The sequence below is a fragment of the Somniosus microcephalus genome, chromosome 2 (assembly GCF_052327205.1).
Source record: "Somniosus microcephalus isolate GS21.2 chromosome 2, FLI_Smic_1.0, whole genome shotgun sequence".
Classification (NCBI taxonomy): domain Eukaryota; kingdom Metazoa; phylum Chordata; class Chondrichthyes; order Squaliformes; family Somniosidae; genus Somniosus; species Somniosus microcephalus.
Genome location: NC_140988.1, coordinates 155,486,860 through 155,506,066, shown reverse-complemented (window position 1 = coordinate 155,506,066; position 19,207 = coordinate 155,486,860). Strand labels below are relative to the sequence as shown.

Sequence of the window (19,207 nt, the reverse complement as noted above, 5' to 3'; positions counted from 1 at the left end):
GCAACAAATAAAACATTTTTAAAATCAACTTCAAATATGGTACCGGCAGTTAATAGTAAATCTTCAAAACTAATTAAGAGTTTAGTTTGGGAGTTATATAGATTTAAAGTGTCTTCTGTATTTCCCTACAAGGTTATTGATTGCAAGAAAGTTATACTTCTATTTTGTGTATTATACAAGTCTTATGTATGTATAGGAGAGATGAATTGTATTGATTCCCATCGTAAGTATAATATAACTCAGTTTTTCCTCCTCTATTCTGGTCACTAGATTATCCTTTCCCCCCACTGACAGAAAATATTCATGTTGCTGTTGTATATTTATAGCTGGAGGGCTTTTTGGACCGGCATTACAGCCTCAGACCCAGTCAGCTCAACTGATCAACACAGCAAGTGCCCTTTCTGCACCAACTCTACTGGGAGATGAGCGAGATGCTATATTGGCCAAGTGGAACCAGCTTCAGGCATTCTGGGGAACTGGAAAAGGCTACTTCCATAATAACTTGGCTCCCGTCGAATTCACTCAAGAAAATCCCTTCTGTCGATTTAAGGTGAATGTTCTTTTTTAACAAAAAGAAACTTCGAATGTTTGTTTTTGTACATTAATATATTATTGCCTAACGTTGAAGTGCAAAATAACCCCGGAATATGAAGGTGTTCACCTCCTGGGGGAAAGGAGGAAAAGGCCTGCCATAAGTTCCACTTTCTCCTGGTGCAGCACAACATGGGTGTGGATTTCTCACAATCCCAACCTTCTGTTACCGTAAAGGAGACCTCATGGTGTATTCAAAAGTGATGAGCACTGATTGATAAAAGGATAAATAGAAAAAATTTAAAAATTAAACATTTACGTTATTTGTGTGTGTTTGGTGGGTGGGCTGCACAGGGGGCAAGAAAGGAACTTTTTGGAGGAGTAAGGAGGATTTTCAAAACTTTTGTGTAGACCATTGCAGAGGTGACCTTGGATACAATGGTACAAGTTTATTCTATATCTCGTTCTCTATTTATATTGCACGATTGCTGCTGACAGCATTCCTGAAATTAGCAACAATCTTTTTGTTATATGAACTAATGATCTAGTGGAAGTCAGAGACTGTGGGTTCTGTCACAGTTAAGTTAATGGTTTACAGTTATGCCTCTGATGGCAGTGCTGCCTCTGCCTGCAGTATGACAGTGGCACTGTTGACACAGGTAGCAAAGAAACATGGCTGCTACCAAACTGAACGGTTGAGGTGCTCTCGTTCCCCTTATAGAGGTAACAAAATGGTTTAATTAACGCTCACCTGTGCAAACCCCCCCCCCCCCCCCGAGCAATTGGAATAGTTACTGGAGCGGGAAAAGAACAGTTTTTAATCTTCCAACAGCATGCTGAAACTGCTTATGTAAAAGTGTGGTGATTTTAAAACCTTTGGTGAGCAACTATTTTCTTCCATAACTGTCTTAAAGTACTTAAAAGGGAAAATAATTCTTAAGGGGAGAACATGTTTGTCCTCTCCTGAGGGAGCTGACAGTCACAGACACCCCTCTCTTACTTTGCCCAAGTGATCATTCCACCTGTGTGAGCCAAGACAGTGTGTGTTCCTGTGTTATTCCACTCCGGGGGGCTTCACAGCAAAACTGATTGTCATCCTCACTCAGCATCCCCACACACATGCACTTTCCAGCAGTGATCATTGGATTAGAAGTGGGAACCGTGGCTTATTATTTTGTTCCTTCTCTAGCCCCGGAGTGCTGGAGGCAGTTGCAGCACCCTGGCTAAGATTAGCTAACTCAACACAGACCAGGAATCGATACTGGAACTTTGTGGGCTATGCGGTGCAATTACCCACAAGAGCAATAAGGAACCTTTTTTGTCGTCTTCCCCCTTTTCAACCTTGGTTCTGTCCTGCTTAATTTTTTACTTTCACATTGCGTATTACTTAAATGCCCTAGTACAGGAAACTTTGTGATATCCGGGACCGAGCTGTTGCCGTCCCATCAAAACTGCCGGACAAACCAGCGCTAATGTTGAAACATACGGAGATTTTGAGCTCCGTATCTGGCAACAAACCCTGTTGCTTAGCAACAGCTTCTAAACAGTCGGCCGTACCTTGCAAGCGTCTCTGTAGCGTCTCTGTAGCTTAGCAACAGCTTCAACGAGACCTTGCAGAGCTTGACTGGTGAGAAAAAAGCAACGAAAAGAAAAAAACCTAACGAAACGGCTCCTGATTTTTGCCGGTGGCTCGAGCATTCCGGACAGTTAACCTCTGGATAAACCAAAGTTTCCTGTATGCCTTTTTTTGTAAAGTTTAAGTCATTTTCTTTCTTGTGCCTACTCCATGTTACCATTCTGTATCAAACTCTGCACTATTTAAATTCCTGATTGGCTTTAACGGCAGCCCAGTTTTTAGCTCAATCTGAAAACTGAACACTATACTTTCACCTGGTTGTCATTGGAGCAACCAGATGATATTCCATCAAAGATGGTCCAATATTCAGAGCTCTAACTGGGCCTGGAAGCCCATCATTATAACTTGTTATGACATAGGCAGTAGTGCGCTACTGAAGTAAGTTATCTAGTGAGCAACGCTGCAAGGATTGATGCTGGTTAATATTTATAACTTGTGCATGGTTGATATGGTAAGGAAGCTATTTCTCTGAACTACAATCCACGTTGTTGTACTCTTGTTACGTTTCTGCACAATCCAAGACAGATCTTGAAGACATGAATATAATTTACCTTAAAACTCCAATGTTTTTCACCTTGTCATAGACTGTTGGTTTCAGCTGCATACCCAGTAATAAGGATGAGGATGGTCTGGTAGCTTTGGCTTTTAACAAAAAAGAGGCAGACATTCGAAACCAGCAGCAACTGCTCGTGGAATCATTGCACAAAATTCTTGGAGGGTTGCAGCAAATCATGGTGAATGTTGAAGGGGTCCGAGCACTGCCAGATGATCAGTAAGTGCACTGTATGTGTGTCAGAGTTATTTTACATAACTCTTTGTTTAACGTGAGGGGAAATTGGTAATGACATTGAACACATTTCTACTCGCTTTCAGCATTGAACTCTCCCATGTCGGGTGTAGCACAGCTAGAGGCAGGGTAATACTCTCTCTGTTCAGCATGGAGCTCTCCCACGTCATGTGTAGCACAGTTAGAGGCAGGGTAATACTCGCTCTGTTCAGCATGGAGCTCTCCCACGTCATGTGTAGCACAGTTAGAGGCAGGGTAATACTCGCTCTGTTCAGCATGGAGCTCTCCCACGTCATGTGTAGCACAGTTAGAGGCAGGGTAATTCTCTGTTCAGCATGGCGCTCTCCCACGTCATGTGTAGCGCAGTTAGAGGCAGGGTAATACTCTCTCTGTTCAGCATGGCGCTCTCCCACGTCATGTGTAGCACAGTTAGAGGCAGGGTAATACTCTCTCTGTTCAGCATGGCGCTCTCCCACGTCATGTGTAGCACAGTTAGAGGCAGGGTAATACTCGCTCTGTTCAGCATGGAGCTCTCCCACGTCGGGTGTAGCACAGTTAGAGGCAGGGTAATACTCTCTCTGTTCTGCTCCAACGGTTAACGAAAGCAAAATGCTGCGGATGCTGGAAATCTGAAATAAAAACAGAAAATGCTGGAAGCACTCAGCAGGTCAGGCAGCATCTTGGGAGAGAGAGAGAAAGAGTTAAAGTGTCAGGTTGATGACCTTTAATTTCTCATAACCATTATTTTAGAAGCAACCTTGCTTATTACATCAGTGTAATTTTCCCCCCATTTTCCACACCAGTCTTTCTTGTGGCCACTCGAAGTGAGATTGCTGGTTGTGGACTGTTTTGTTTGTGTATGTGTACCTATTAGGAATTAATATGAAATTATCTAAACTCATTTCACATAGGACTTGTTTCAAATAGGACCCTTGCAGTCTTTTATCCCATAAGTCTAGGCTGGATTCAAACCGGTGTCCCTGAAGTAAAAGGGTAGCGTAGCTCACACAATGCCACCCATTCCCTAGCCTCTTTATACTTTAAGATATGATAGTTGCACTGTAATTAAAGTATCAGTATAACTTGAGAGTTGAGTTTAATTGATGGTAAATAAAGGAAATATATATCAAGTAATCATCAAGCTATTACAATTCCTTATTTGTGCAAGCTTCTTCAGGCCTTTGAAAAAGCATATTCAGTGCTAAACAATGATTGGATCATTATATGTATGACCAAGATGATAATCATGGACTTAAATATTAAAAATGTTTCTTCCCTTTCCCTCTAAACTAATATATATAAACCACAATGTAGACAATCTGAAGATGACCAAAGATAGCATCCTATTGATGTTTAAAAATGTAATTAATAGCAATGGCCTTCCAAGTACTTTCCACTCCAAAGCCTTTTGATTATAAATGAAAAGGATCAAGACTTGTGTAATTGAATTTTTCTGGGAAGTGGCAGATCAACTTATCAACTGATGGACTTGCTTGGTACTTGCCCACCCTCTTTTGGTCTCGAGCAACAGCCTGACATGGTCACACTCACAGAATCATACCTTTCAGCCAACGTCCCAGACTCCTCTATCACGATCCCTGAGTGTGTCCTGTCCTACCGGCAGGTCAGACCCACCAGAGGTGCCGGTACAATGGTATACAGTCGGGAGGGAGTGATCCTGGGAGTCCTCAACATTGACTCTGGACCTCATGAAGTCTCATGGCATCAGGTCAAACATTGGCAAGAAAACCTCCTGCTGATTACAACCTACTGCCCTCCCTCAGCTGATGAATCAGTACTCCTCCATGTTGAACACCACTTGGAAGAAGCACTGAGGGTAGCAAGGACACAGAACGTAATCTGGGTGGGGGACTTCAATATCCATCAGCAAGAGTGGCTCGTTAGTAGCACTACTGACCAAGCTGGCCGAGTCCCGAAGGACATAGCTGCCAGACTGGGCCTGCGGCAGGTGGTGAGAGAACCAACACGAGGGAAAAACCTACTTTACCTCATCCTCACCAATGTACCTATCGCAGATCTATCTGTCCATGACAATATTGGTAGGAGTGACCACCGCACAGTCCTTGTGTAGACGAAGTCCCATCTTCACACTGAGGACACCCTCCATCGTGTTGTGTGGTACTAACACTATGCCAAATGGGATAGATTCAGAAAAGATGTAGCAGCTCAAAACTGGGCATCCATGAGGCGCTGTGGGCCATCAGCAGCAGCAGAATTGTATTCCACCACAATCTGTAACCTCATGGCTTGGCATATCCCTTGCTCTACCATTACCATCAAGCCAGGGGACCAACCCTGGTTCAATGAGGAGTGTAGAAGAGCATGCCCGGAGCAGCACCAAGCGTACCTAAGAATAAAGTGCCAACCTGGTGAAGCTACAACACAGGACTACATGCATGCTAAACAGCACGCTATACGCAGAGCTAAGCGATCCCACAACCAACGGATCAGATCAAAGCTCTGCAGTCCTGCCACATCCAGTCGTGAATGGTGGTGGACCATTAAACAACTAACGGGAGGAGGAGGCTCCATGAACATCCCCATCCTCGATGATGGTGGTGCCCAGCACGTAAGTGCAAAAGACAAGGCTGAAGTGTTTGCAACCATCTTCAGCCAGAAGTGCTGAGTGGATGATCCATATCGGCCTACTCCCGAGGTCCCCACCATCATGGAAGCCAATCTTCAGCCAGTTCGATTCACTCCACGTGATATCGAGAAACGGCAGAGCGCACTGGATACAGCAAAGGCTATGGGCCGCGATAACATGCCGGCTGTCGTGCCGAAGACTTATGCTCCAGAACTAGCCGCTCCTCTAGCAGAGCTGTTCCAGTACAGCTACAACACTGGCATCTATCCGACAATGTGGAAAACTGCCCAGGTATGTCCTGGCCACAAAAAGCAGGACAAATCCAATCCGGCCAATTACCTCCCCATCACTCTACTCTCAATCATCAGCAAAGTGATGGAAGCAGTGTTCCCACTAAGCTGCGTGTGCGGCCACGCAGTAATCTGAAAGGTCCCGCGCAGGCCGCTCACCAGCTTTTATATTGTAAATACCGCGCACGTGCAGAAATTTAAAGGGACCGCACATTAAAAGAAATAGGCCACACAGAACAACACGCAGCTTACAGGGAACATTGGATGGAAGGTGTTGTCGACAGTGCTACAAAGCGGCACTTACTCACCAATAACCTGCTCACTGATGCCCACTTTGGGTTCCGCCAGGACCACTCGGCTCCTGACCTCATTACAGCCTTGACCCAAACATGGACAAAAAAGCTGAATTCCAGAGGCGAGGTGAGGTGAGAATGACTGCCCTTGACATCAAGGCAGCATTTGACCGAGTGTGGCATCAAGGAGCCCTTGTAAAACTGAAGTCAATGGGATTCGGGAGGAAAACTCTCCACTCGCTGGAGTCATACCTATCACAAAGGAAATTGGCTGTGGTTGTTGGAGGCCAATCATCACAGTCCCAGGACATCGCAGCAGGAGTTCCGAAGGGCAGTGTCCTAGGCCCAACCATCTTCAGCTACTTCAACAATGACCTTTCCTCCATCATAAAGTCAGAAGTGAGGATGTTCGCTGATGATTCCAGTGTTCAGTTCCATTCGTAACTCCTCAGATAATGAAGCAGTCCCTGCCCACATGCAGCAAGACCGGGACGACATTCAGGCTTGGGCTGATAAGTGGCAAGTAACATTCATGCCAGACAATGACTATCTCCAACAAGAGAGTCTAACCACCTCCCCTTGACATTCAACGGCATTATCATCATCGAATCTTCTTCTTCTTAGGCAGTCCCTCGGGAATGCCCCACCATCAACATCCTGGGGGGGTCACCATTAACCAGAAACTTAATTGGACCAGCCACATAGACACTGTGGCTACAAGAGTAGTCAGAGGCTAGGTATTCTGCTGTGGGTGTCTCACCTCCTGGCTCCCCAAAGCCTTTCCATCATCTACAAGGCACAAGTCAGAAGTGTGATGGAATACTCTCCACTTGCCTGGATGAGTGCAGCTCCAACAACATTCGAGAAGCTCGACACCTATCCAGGACAAAGTAACCCGCTTGATTGGCACCCCATCCACTACCTTAAACATTCACTTCCTCCACCACTGGCGTACCGTGGCTGCAGTGTGTACCATCTACAAGATGCACTGCAGCAACTCGCCAACTTCTTTGACAGCACTTCCCAAACCCGCGACCTCTACCACCTAGAAGGACAAGGGCAGCAGGTGCATGGGAACACCACCACCTCCAAGTTCCCCTCCAAGTTACAACCATCCTGACTTAGAAATATATTGCTGTTCCTTTATCATCGCTGGGTCAAAATCCTGGAACTCCCTCCCTAACAGCACTGTGGAAGTACCTTCACCACACGGACTGCAGCGGTTCAAGAAGGCAGCTCACCATCACCTTCTGAAGGGTAATAAATGGATGCCCATATCCCCATAACGAATAAAAAAAAACCTATGGTCATCTGGGTTGTGCAGCCAAACATACCTGTATATTTGGATGCTGCTTATTCAAATAGTATGGGAGCCCACCTCCAATTTTGGTGAATATGATGGATGCTATCAATTCAGCACAGAATCAATAGACTAAAATAATTGTACACACAAGGCATGCAGGCGATGCCGCTGGTTTGGTTAACTGATCAGTTCAAACGAGTGATGTTTGTAACTGAAGACACATTTGGTACTGTCGCAGAGCAAATTGGATGTAAAGACAATTTTTTCTTTGCCGCCTTTCAGAACAGAAATGGTGATCTATGTTGTTGAACGTTTTCCAAATGGAAACTCCAGAAGAGTTTCAGCAACAAACCTCTACAACTCGCTAGAACAGAATAACGTGAAGAGTCACCTGATGCAATTAGGAGTGGTTGTCGCCCTGCCCAGAACAGAACTTTCTCCAGCTCAGATGAAACAGCTGCTGCAGAACCCTCCTGCTGGTATGTAGTGAAACTTAGTGTTGTATGAAACAATTACCTGACTATAGAAGTGAACAGATAATGTGGCTCAATAGGTTCTGCACTAGAATACTGGACTCAAGACCAACAATACACAAGATAAAATTGCAATGTTAACTGTCCGACACACTTGGACTCTTTCCCCCCCCCCCCCCCCCCCCCCAAAAGAGGACAATTTCTGTAAGTCTCACCCTGGTAATTTGGGAAGGAAAGGGAAGATGAAACTTCCTCGGGATGTTGGCACGTTCTCGCACCACTTGGGTCGGGAGCAGCATTACTGCCACCCATGGAACAGTGAGTGCGAAAGCAATGTTTAACTTATTATAAAATTCAGTACTACTAAAAATGTAGGGTTATGAAAATTCTATGATCTTTCATACTTTTTATAACATGAAGGTAAAATAGAGAATGTTAATTTTTTTTTAAACTCCTCCTCATTTGATTTTTATTAAACAGATTTCAACAATATTACTCTCTGGCCTGCGATTGAGCTCTGATGGAATGTTAATTTAAGTGAAGTTACCTTAAGTGACTCACAGTAATATGATGTTGCAGAAATACAAAGCTTTTGCTCACTTATCTGTTCTAACAAAACAGCGTCAATTTTGAAGAAACTCTAGGAGTGAATGTTACAATTACTGGTGCCATTTTCTATTACAGGTGTTGATCCGATAATTTGGGAGCAGGCTAAAGTTGACAATCCTGATCCTGAAAAGTAGGTTTTTCTATCTCCTCCTTCCCAAAACCACCTCGCATGACTAGTGGAAACAGTTAAATCACAGTGGTTTTTGCTTTTGTTTATATAATTTTTTTCCTGTGCGTATTAACATGATTTGTACAAGTTTTGTGTGAACACATTGAATGTGTTCATCTGAAATTCCTCTGAATTTTAGCGATGGAGGTAACCTGTTTAAAACCAATAGTTTAATAGGGGAGAGAGGGAATTGAGATGAATGGATTAAGCAGTCGTACATTAATCTCTTACCGTGTAATTTCAAGGCCTCGGTTCCTTTGATGGTAAAACATTAGTGCAGCCAGGGACAGGGTGATGACCTTGTGGTTTTAATAGTTACGTGATGGTTCTAAAGTAGCCAAAATGGTTTGTGATGAGAATAAACGACTATTGGACCCATTATGGATGATCCAAAATTCTTCTTAACGTTGATGTAATTTCAGGACAGTTGCCGTACAACAATGGAGCTCCCAAGTATATTCAATCAACTGAGTCATGAGACTATCTGGCTTAGTTAAAGAGGAAATATTTATAGTATTATTTGACAATTTTTTGATGTTTCAAATACTTACACTAATTACAAACAGATATGGCTTTTTTTCCTCTACGCTTTATATTTAAAGAGTGACTGTTCTGTCACCAATGCACTTGAACTAAATAGTTCACACTTGTAAGCACCATTCATTCAAACAGCGTTTCAGTGATTTACTGCACCGTATACTTTGGACTATTGTAATTATTCGTATGTATAGCCATTCAAGTTTTATAATTTTCAAACCATTGATTCTTAGTTAACTTTGTATAACAAAAAATTTGATAGCAATTCTTTATTCTCATTTTACAGAATTTTAATTTTGTCTCATTTAATGTTGTGCAGAAAACTAGAGAGAGCTCCTTTTGTGTGTTTATTTTACAAAAAACTATCTTATCGAAAGATTATTATAAATGACATGTTGAACTAGATTTCTAACTATTTTCTTTATTTTTCTCTCTCTCTCTCTCCTCACCCAAGATTGATACCAGTGCCCATGGTTGGTTTTAAGGAATTGCTGAGGAGGCTTAAGTTTCAGGAGCAGATGACAAAACAGCATCAAAGCAGACTGGATGTGAGTTGGGATTCCAGATTGAAAAGCCATTTTTAGGCCAGTGTGCCAGTTCTATTTACTTAATTTTAGCTTTTGCTTGTTGCAAAATTTTTATTGGTTATGCTTATGGAGTTATGAGTTGTGCATGATGCTTTGAAAAGTGACTCAGGCCAGAACAAACTCTTGAGCATCCACTATTTCTGTCACAGAGCTCTTTTCGGTACAGTGATGATTATGAAAAAATTAGGCATGTGACTCTCTCACTGTATCGTGAGCATTGTCTCATTGAACATGCTTGGAAACCGAAAAATATGAGTAATTCAGATTATCTCAAAATTATTTCTTCATAAAAGTTTTTCATTGACAGTGGAGAGGTGCAACTCATTGGGGCACCAGTTGGTGGCATCACAGTAGTTGAGAATGCTGTTTAAATCTGCTGTGTATTGAGTTGCTGATTTCAGTTGCCTGCCAGCAAGTGAAAGTCAATCAGAGGGTTGAGCTCTGGTCACTGTTGTGTTCTTCATAGCCAGTTCAATGTGACACGGGTTTGAGAGCAGGCTGCTTGCCTACCTTCTAAGGCACAGATGATTTGTGGTTTCATGGAGGCTAGAATGAAAACCTGATTTTATATCCACCAAAAAAAGTAAAAGTTTTGTTGAAAAACTTGTAACTCTTCTGTGTAGCTTGGGCCAGAGGGAACAAAGCCAAAAGTAAGATTGAGGGATGGGGAGAAGGTTATGCAGTTAAGCAGGGAAGCACTTTAGACCAAGAGGAAATAATACCCATTTTAATTTTTGTGTGATATGTTAATGGAGAACTCCTGGATGCTGTGTCCAGCGCCATTATTGTGCACCATGCAGTGGTAGGATGCAGATTCGCTCCCTGTTCTCCGCTGTGTTATGCGGACATGCCAAGCAGAGTCTTGCTGTCTCCTTACCGGGAGAGGGGGAGGCAACATCATCAGCAAAGTTGACGCTGAGCTGCTACTTCACAGCTCCCAACATTGGCTCAAGCAGCAACGGCTAAGTCCTGGGAGCAAGTCACTTGGCATAATTACTTGTGGCTGCAGGAAGCACATATCCTGATGAGATTAGAAAAGCATAACCCTCATCTGTAATATTTTATTCCAGTGAAAGCCTTGCTGGTGACGGGCACTGATTTTATTTTATACTTACTGACGTCCTACGGTGTTGCTCATAAGTAGTGTGGTGTCTGGAGCACATTTGTAATATTTAGTTGCTAACCTGGCCTGTCCTTTAAGATCTTTGCTCTGGTACTCCCTGTAGGAAGTGGTCGAAATAGGCCCCAAGGTCAATTAGATTCTAATTGTTGGAGCTGTTTGGCTCCTTTCTTTGGAGAGAAAGGGGCAGGAAATAACAGGGTCTCCTTTTCCCTATTTCTGTACTTATTTTTTGATTGCTCTATTGTGATTTATTGTATTATGCAAGATATGACCGACACTTTCAAAACTCTTATACAAGCAGATATACGTGATAAAACAAAACTGGAACCACGTACATCTTTCACTTATTAGACAGTTGGAGCAGTGGATAGATTAGAATTTGACAATAAGCTGGACGAACTCAGGGGGGAGGCTCACCTTCCAGCGAGACATTAAGAACTGCAACGTCTTGATTTTCACTGAGACTTGGCTTGATCCATCGATACCGGCTTCGGCCATTCAACCAGAGGGATTTAACATTCACCGGCTAGACCGAACAAAGGACTTGGGGAAGAATAAAGGGGGTGGAGTATGTTTCATGATCAACAACTCCTGGTGTTCCGACGTGGAACTACTTACATCTTGTTCACCCGACCTTGAACACCTGATGATCAAATGCCGACCCTTCTACCTCCCGAGAGAGTTCTCATCCGTGATCATTACAGCGGTGTATATTCCACCACAGGCCAACGCAAATAGGGCACTAAATGAGCTGTATGGGACCATTTAGCAGGCTTGAAACTTCCCATCCAGAGGCTGCATTCATCGTGGCTGGCGATTTCAACAAAGTCAATCTGAAGAAAGTACTGCCTAAGTACTTAATATAGAACATATATATCAGAAACGCTGCCTACGGAGGGCACGGACCATCATCAAAGACCCTACCCACCCCAGCCACAGTCTGTTCGCCCTCCTACCACCTGGAAGACGCTACAGATGCATTCGCACCCATACGACCAGATTTAGGAACAGCTTCTTTCCCAGGGCTGTCATCCTACTGAACTCCACAAATAAACACTAAAGCCTGCACATCTGCCGATGCACTTTATTATGGTCATATTTATGCTAATATATATGTACAAATGTATGTTAAAATGTTTAAGTGTCCTAATCCAAATTGTACACTCTCGGGAGCCGCAAGCCTACATTTCGTTGTACTGCACTTGTGCACTAACAATGACAACAAAAGTTGATTTGATTTGATCAGCATATCACCTGCCCAACGCGAGCCAAGAACACACTAGATCACATTTACACTCCGTTCCGGGATGGATACAAGGCCCTCCCCCGCCCTCCCTTCGGCAAATCAGATCACGACTCCACCCTGCTGCTACCCACCTATAGGCAAAAACTGAAACGGGAAAAGCCTGTGATGAGATCTCTACAACGCTGGTCGGATCAATCAGACGCTATGTTACAAGATTGTTTTGATTCCACTGACTGGGATATGTTCCAGAATGCCTCGGACAATAACATCAACACATATACAGATTCAGTCATTACTTTCATAAACCAGTGCATAGACGACGTTGTTCCGAGGATTGTTGTACGAACATTTCCCAACCAGAAACCACGGGTAAATGGTGATATCCGTGCTATGCTAAAAGCACGGTCCATCGCATTCAACTCTGGGGACATGGATGAGTACAAGAAATCAAGGTACGACCTCAGAAAAACCATCAAAAATGCAAAAAGACAATACACGGACAAAGTGGAGTCACACTATCATAGCTCAGATGCGCGAAGGATGTGGAGTGGACTACAATCTATTACGGACTACAAAGGGAAACCCAGCTGTGTCATGCCCAGTAATGCCTCTCTCCCGGACGAGCTCAACACTTTTTACGCCCGGTTTGAGGCCAACAACAACTGGCCTGTTACAAAGGCGCCCGCGGCTCAGGACGACTGGATCTTCTCAATCTCCGTGGTTGACGTGAGCAAGACTTTTAAGAGAGTGAACACCCACAAAGCACCCGGTCCAGATGGAATCCCTGGGCGTGTCCTTAGAGCATGCGCTGACCAGCTGGCAGCCGTGTTTACGGATATATTCAACCGTTCACTGTACCAGTCTGTAGTCCCCACCCGCTTCAAGATGACGTCGGTTATTCCAGTCCCCAAAAAAACAAAAGTAACCTGTTTAAACGACTACTGCCCCATAGCACTCACTTCTGTCATCATGAAGTGCTTTGAGAGGCTGGTCAAAACCTACATCAATTCCTTACTACCTGACACACTGGACCCACTCCAATTTGCCTACCGCCCAAACAGATCTAGGGATGATGCCATCGCCATTGTACTGCACACGGCCTTATCACACCTGGATAAGAGGAACACCTATGTGAGAATGTTGTTCATTGATTATAGTTCAGCATTCAATACCATTATCCCCTCCAAGCTTGTCAATAAGCTAAGTGAGCTAGGACTTAACACCTCCCTATGCAACTGGATCCTGGACTTCCTGACGGGCAGACCCCAGGTGGTGAAAATAGGCAGTAATACCTCCTCCACACTGATCCTGAACACTGGAGCTCCCCAGGGTTGTGTGCTCAGCCCCCTTCTGTACTCCCTGTTTACTCACGATTGCGTGGCCATGCACAACTCCAACTCCAGCATCAAGTTTGCTGATGACACTACCGTTGTAGGCCTGATCACAGATGGCGACGAGTCAGGCTACAGGGAGGAGGTAAGAGCCCTAGCAGAATGGTGCAAGTACAACAACCTCTCCCTCAACATCAGCAAAACAAAGGAGATGATCGTGGACTACAGGAAGCGGCAGGGGGAGGGACACACCCCAATCTACATCGAAGGGGCTGAGGTGGAGAGGGTTAGCAGCTTCAAATTCCTGGGTGTAGTCATTATGGAGGACTTAACGTGGTCCCATCACATCGACGTTGTAATCAAGAAGGCATGCCAACGCCTGTTCTTCCTCGGGAGACTGAAGAAATTTGGAATGGCCCCCCAGATTCTCACCAACTTCTACCGGTGCACCATCGAGAGTATCCTGTCCGGCTGCATCACTACCTGGTATGGCAACTGCACCGCCATAGACCGGAAGGCTCTACAGATGGCGGTGAAAGCTGCACAACATACTATAGGAATTAAACTACCTGCTGTGCAGGATATCTACCCCGAGAGGTGCCGGGGGAAGGCCCTGAGAATCATCAAAGACGCGAGCCACCCCAGCCACAACCTCTTCGCCCTGCTCCCGTCCGGTAAGAGATACCGAAGCATACGGTCTCGTACCAGCAGGTTTCGAAACAGCTTCTACCCCCAGGCCATAAGACTCATGAACGAATAATTTATTATTATTTATTACTGTTGTTTATTTATTATTACTGTATTTCTATTAGTATTTTTATCATTGCTATGCTATATTTATTCCAATGTTGGGAGGACTCTCAAAAATCAACATTTCATTGTGCAGTACACACGTTTGCTGCATATATGACAAATAAAATTGAATTGAATTGAATTTACAGGCCTGTCCTGCAAGATATTGATTTCTGTTCACACAATCACTCGGATACAGCAATTGTAAAGATTGAGTTTCATAGCTGTGACATTGTTTCCATTAGCATATTTGTAAAATGCAAAAAAGCAGTCACCTGGTGTGTTTCTCTCTTTCACCCCCCCCCCCCCTCCCCCCAACACAGATTATATCTGAGGATGTAAATGAACTGCAGAAGAACCAGGCCACAACTGTAGCAAAAATAGCCCAATACAAGAGAAAACTGATGGACCAAGCACACAAAGTCTTGCAGGTAATTTAATGTATTTAGATCCCATTTCTGTGTGTGCAAATTTAAAACATTTTAAAAGTATAAATTTTTGTGGATTTTTTTGGCATGCGAATTCAGATCTTTAGTGTCAGTGTGGAGTTTTCCCAAATCAGGCGTTGAATAAAACTCCTCTGCTGTACCCCAGCCCAAATGCCTCGTCTCCCACTTCTGATGAGCATTCCCAATGTAAATTGTTCTTTTTCCCCCATTTCCCGCACCAGCCATCATCGCTGCTCTGAGTAAAATTGCAGTTGGTGCTGAATAAGGAGAAGTTTTGTGCAATGGATGAATAACCATTAAGAACTAGAGTGAAGACTGCCCAAACCAGTTTTGTGCATGACCCATGAAGCCAGCAGCATCGATTTTCATCTTGTAAGTCTTGCTGGACTTGAACCCCAGTGCCTAAGGTGAAAGGGCAGTGTCTAAGCCACTACATTACCAAGTTCCCTCCTCTTCCCTGTGTGCTTAATCTTATGCTTTCATCGTTCCCTCCTCTCAAACCTTTCCTGGCCTGAGTGACTGGGCAGTCTGGCCTCTACAGATCCTCTGCAGAATGTTCATAGTTTGGTTTCCACGATTGGTTTGGATGACGAGTGCCTTTCAACTCATTTGATCTTGCCTTTCCAGGTTGCTTAACACTACTGTCTTCCCATCACAACATCTAGTTTTTTTTTAATTAGTCCAGTGTCCTGGCCAAAACTAATCTTTCTGGCAACCTGTTCTGCTGTTGATCACAAACTTCATAAAGAAATACTTGCTCACATCTGTCCTAAATTTGCCCTTCACAGTCCTTCAACTGTGCCATCTTGTCTTGCTGCCTTGTCTTATGGGAAAGTATTGTTTCAGGTTCACTTTGCCTGTGCCGTTAAGTATCTTATAACTGGATTAAGCCATAAGAACATAAGAAATAGGAGTAGGCCATATGGCCCTTTGAGCCTGCTCCGCCATTCAACGACCTCCATTCCCGCCCGATCTCCATCTCCCTTGATTCTCCTAGAGTCCAAAAATCTATCGATCTCAGCCTCGAATATGCTCAACGACTCAGCATTGACAGCCCTCTGGGGTAGAGAATTCCAAAGATTCACAACCCTCTTGAGTGAAGAAATTCCTTCTCATCTCAGTCTTAAATGGCCAATCCCTTATCCTGAGACTATGCCCCCTAGTTCTAGACTCTCCAGCCAGGGGAAACAACCTCTCAGCATCTACCCTGTCAAGCCCCCTCAGAATCTTAAGTTTCAATGGGATCACCTTTCATTCTTCTAAACTCCAGAGAGTATAGGCTCAATCTCTCCTCATAGGACAACCTTCTCATCCCAGGAATCAATCTAGTGAACCTTTGTTGCACCACCTCTAAGGCAGGTATGTCCTCCTTCAGATAAGGAGACCAAAACTGTTAGATCCGTGTGTTAATGGAGACACGGAATGCAGGAGTTGATTTAACAAGTGTTTACTGAACAAAGTCTGGAGGTGAACTAACTACACAAGACGCTACACAGGCTTATCTACCCGAGTGGTCACTACTGGTACTACAGTATACAGGGGCTTCAAAAACATAGTTCTTCTTAAAGGTACATACACTACAATTCCTCCCCTTTTAGATAAATAGTACATAACATTTTAAGTAATCATTAAATAACATTTTTACAAGAACAATAATATACACATTTGCTGAAGTTAATCAATTACAAATTCAGTCTCTCTGGAGGCTTCCTGACTCAGTCCAGATAACGCCTCGGTGGTGTAATAGGTTCTTTTGGCAAGGTCGATTCGGCTTCAACGCCAGTGTCGGGTTCATCTGGTTCCAGTATCACCGGATCGGAGGTAGATACTATGGGTATCTCTGCTTCATCACTAGGCGTATAGAGTTGTGGTGTAGGTTGTCCTTTTTCGGATGACTCTATGATCTGGTCAGCATGGTGCCTTATTATGCTTTCTCCAATGTCCACGGTATACATCAGCGGTCCTAGTCGTGTGCAAATAGTTCCAGGCTGCCATTTCTCGGTACGGTAGTCCCGGGCCAAAACTGGTTGACCTATCTGGAAGGTTTTAGTTGGCCTTTCATTCATGCTTTGAAATTGCCGGTTCTCTACGTCCCTTCTGATGTTTGGCTTGACCAAATCCAGCCGGCATCTTAGGTTTCTATTGAAAAACATCATGGCGGGGGTTTGGTTTGTAACCACATGTGTTGCATTCCTGTACGCAAACAAGAAGTTATCTACCTTATGTTGTAGATTTATGTCTTCATTACCCATGGCCTTTATGGCCGCCTTGAAGGTCTGGACAAACCTTTCAGCCAATCCATTGGTGGCGGGATGGTATGGGGCGGACGTGTAATGCTTAACCCCATTGTTTTGTAAGAACTTCCTGAATTCTTCGGATACAAATTACGGTCCATTATCAGAACAGATCTGTTCAGGCAACCCATTCCTGGCGAATATGGTCCTTAATACTGTGATGGTTTTTTCCGTGGTGGTGGAGGACATCTTTATTACCTCCGGCCACTTGGAGTGTGCATCAACCGCGATTAAGAACATTGAGTCCATAAATGGACCAGCAAAGTCGATATGTACCCTTTGCCATGGAGATGAGGGCCACTCCCATGGATGTAGAGGGGCTTGTGGTGGGGCGTTTTGGACCTTCTGGCATCCTAGACAGCTCTTGGTCATTTCTTCGATGTCTCCATCGATACCTGGCCACCACCACAAACGCTCTGGCTAGGTTCTTCATTTTCACTCCACCCAGATGCCCCTCGTGAAGCTCCTTTAACACTCTATCCTTGAGTTTGGGTGGAATCACCACTCTGGATCCACACATCAATGTTCCTCGGCACACTGACAGCTGTTCTCTTCTTTGCGAGAATGCTGGCAACAGTGGTTCGCCATGTGCTGGCCATCCCTTCACCGTTAAATCGTAGACTCGTGAGAGAGTCGGGTCATTTTGCGTTTCCTTTTCAATGGTAGAATTTGTCACCGGTAGACATTCCACTATGGTCGAGTGGAACATCTCCACTGGGTCCACTGTAGGCACCTCGTCCACCGTTGGCAACGGTAGGCGCGATAACCTGTCAGCATTCCCATGCTGTTTTGTTCCTTTGTATTCTATGTCATATTGGTGTGCCCCTAGGAAAAGGGACCACCTCTGTAGCCTTTGCGCTGTCATAATGGGAACGCCCTTTTTAGGGGTGAATATGGAGACGAGGGGTTGATGGTCAGTCAACAAGGTAAATTTTTGTCCGTGTCGGTAATGGTTGAATTTCTTCACCCCCCACACCAGGCTGAGTGCCTCCCTGTCGATCTGGGCATAGTTACGCTCAGCTGAATTCAATGAGCGTGACGCAAAAACTATCGGCCGCTCCGAGCCATCAGGGAATCTATGCGATAATACCGCTCCCACGCCGTAAGGGGATGCATCGCACGCCAGTCTGATTGGCAGTGATGGGTTGTAATGAGCCAACACTTCCCTGGACGTGATCAAGCCTTTGCATTTATGGAAGGCACGTTTACAGTCTTCGCTCCATTTCCAAACTACTCCCGTTTGTAGCAGTGCGTTAAGAGGGTGCAGAACCGTCGACAAGTTTGGTAAAAATTTATGATAGTAATTTACTAATCCCAGGAACGACCTTAATTGTGAGACATTTTCAGGCGCTGGGGCCTTTACGACTGCTTCAGTTTTTTCAGGTGACTTATGCAACCCTTCTTCGTTAATGACATGGCCACAATATGATATTTGTGTGGTAAACCACTGTTATACCTGCCTGTGTGGGTGTTTGTATTCCACTGTGTACATGTCTGTACATGCCTCGGCTGACTCCTCCCACGAGTCCAGATATAAAGGTGACTGCTCCACAGTCCCTCTGTATTCTGGACTGGTCGACCACTCGAGGCACACCTTCATTCTCTTGTTAATAAAAGCCTGTTAGTTACTCGCTTAACCTCAGTCTTTTGAGTAATTAATAGCGCATCAATTTTATTAACAAGATTTTTTTATAATGGAGAAGATCCTCACACCAGCATGCCTGGACTTAGACCATCGGGAGGCGGACGCATCCACCAAGTTTGCTCACTGGCTTAGGGGCTTTGAAAGATTCCTGATCGCCTCCGCTGCAACGGTCAAATCGGATGAGGACAAACTGGATGTCCTGACCTCCAAAGTGAACCACCGAGCGTACTCGGTCATCCAGGACGCGACCTCGTACACGGCTGCTCTCGAGCTCCTCAAGGACCAGTACACGCGCCCAGTGAACGAGGTGTACGCCAGGCACCTCCTGGGGAGTCGTAAACAACAACCTGGGGAATCGACCGAGGAATACCTTCAGGCACTGTCTGTGCTTGGCCGCGCCTGTGGTTGTAAGGATGTAAAGGCCGTCGTGTACACAGAGGAACTTATCCGGGATGCTTTTGTAGCGGGCCACAGGTCCAATTACACCCGACAGCGACTGTTGGA

General features: G+C 44.6%; 1 protein-coding gene across 2 annotated transcripts in view; it reads left to right on the top strand.

Annotated features, from left to right (window-relative positions):
* Positions 1-19,207, top strand: part of nup54 (nucleoporin 54) — a 103,249-nt gene that overhangs the window by 63,004 nt on the left and 21,038 nt on the right. For both annotated transcript variants that reach the window (XM_085964230.1, XM_085964220.1), the window contains 6 exons: positions 327-550; positions 2,752-2,939; positions 7,731-7,927; positions 8,606-8,660; positions 9,691-9,784; positions 14,639-14,746. In XM_085964230.1, coding sequence (XP_085820356.1) covers positions 327-550; positions 2,752-2,939; positions 7,731-7,927; positions 8,606-8,660; positions 9,691-9,784; positions 14,639-14,746 — 866 coding nt within the window. The remainder of the gene's footprint in view (positions 1-326; positions 551-2,751; positions 2,940-7,730; positions 7,928-8,605; positions 8,661-9,690; positions 9,785-14,638; positions 14,747-19,207) is intronic.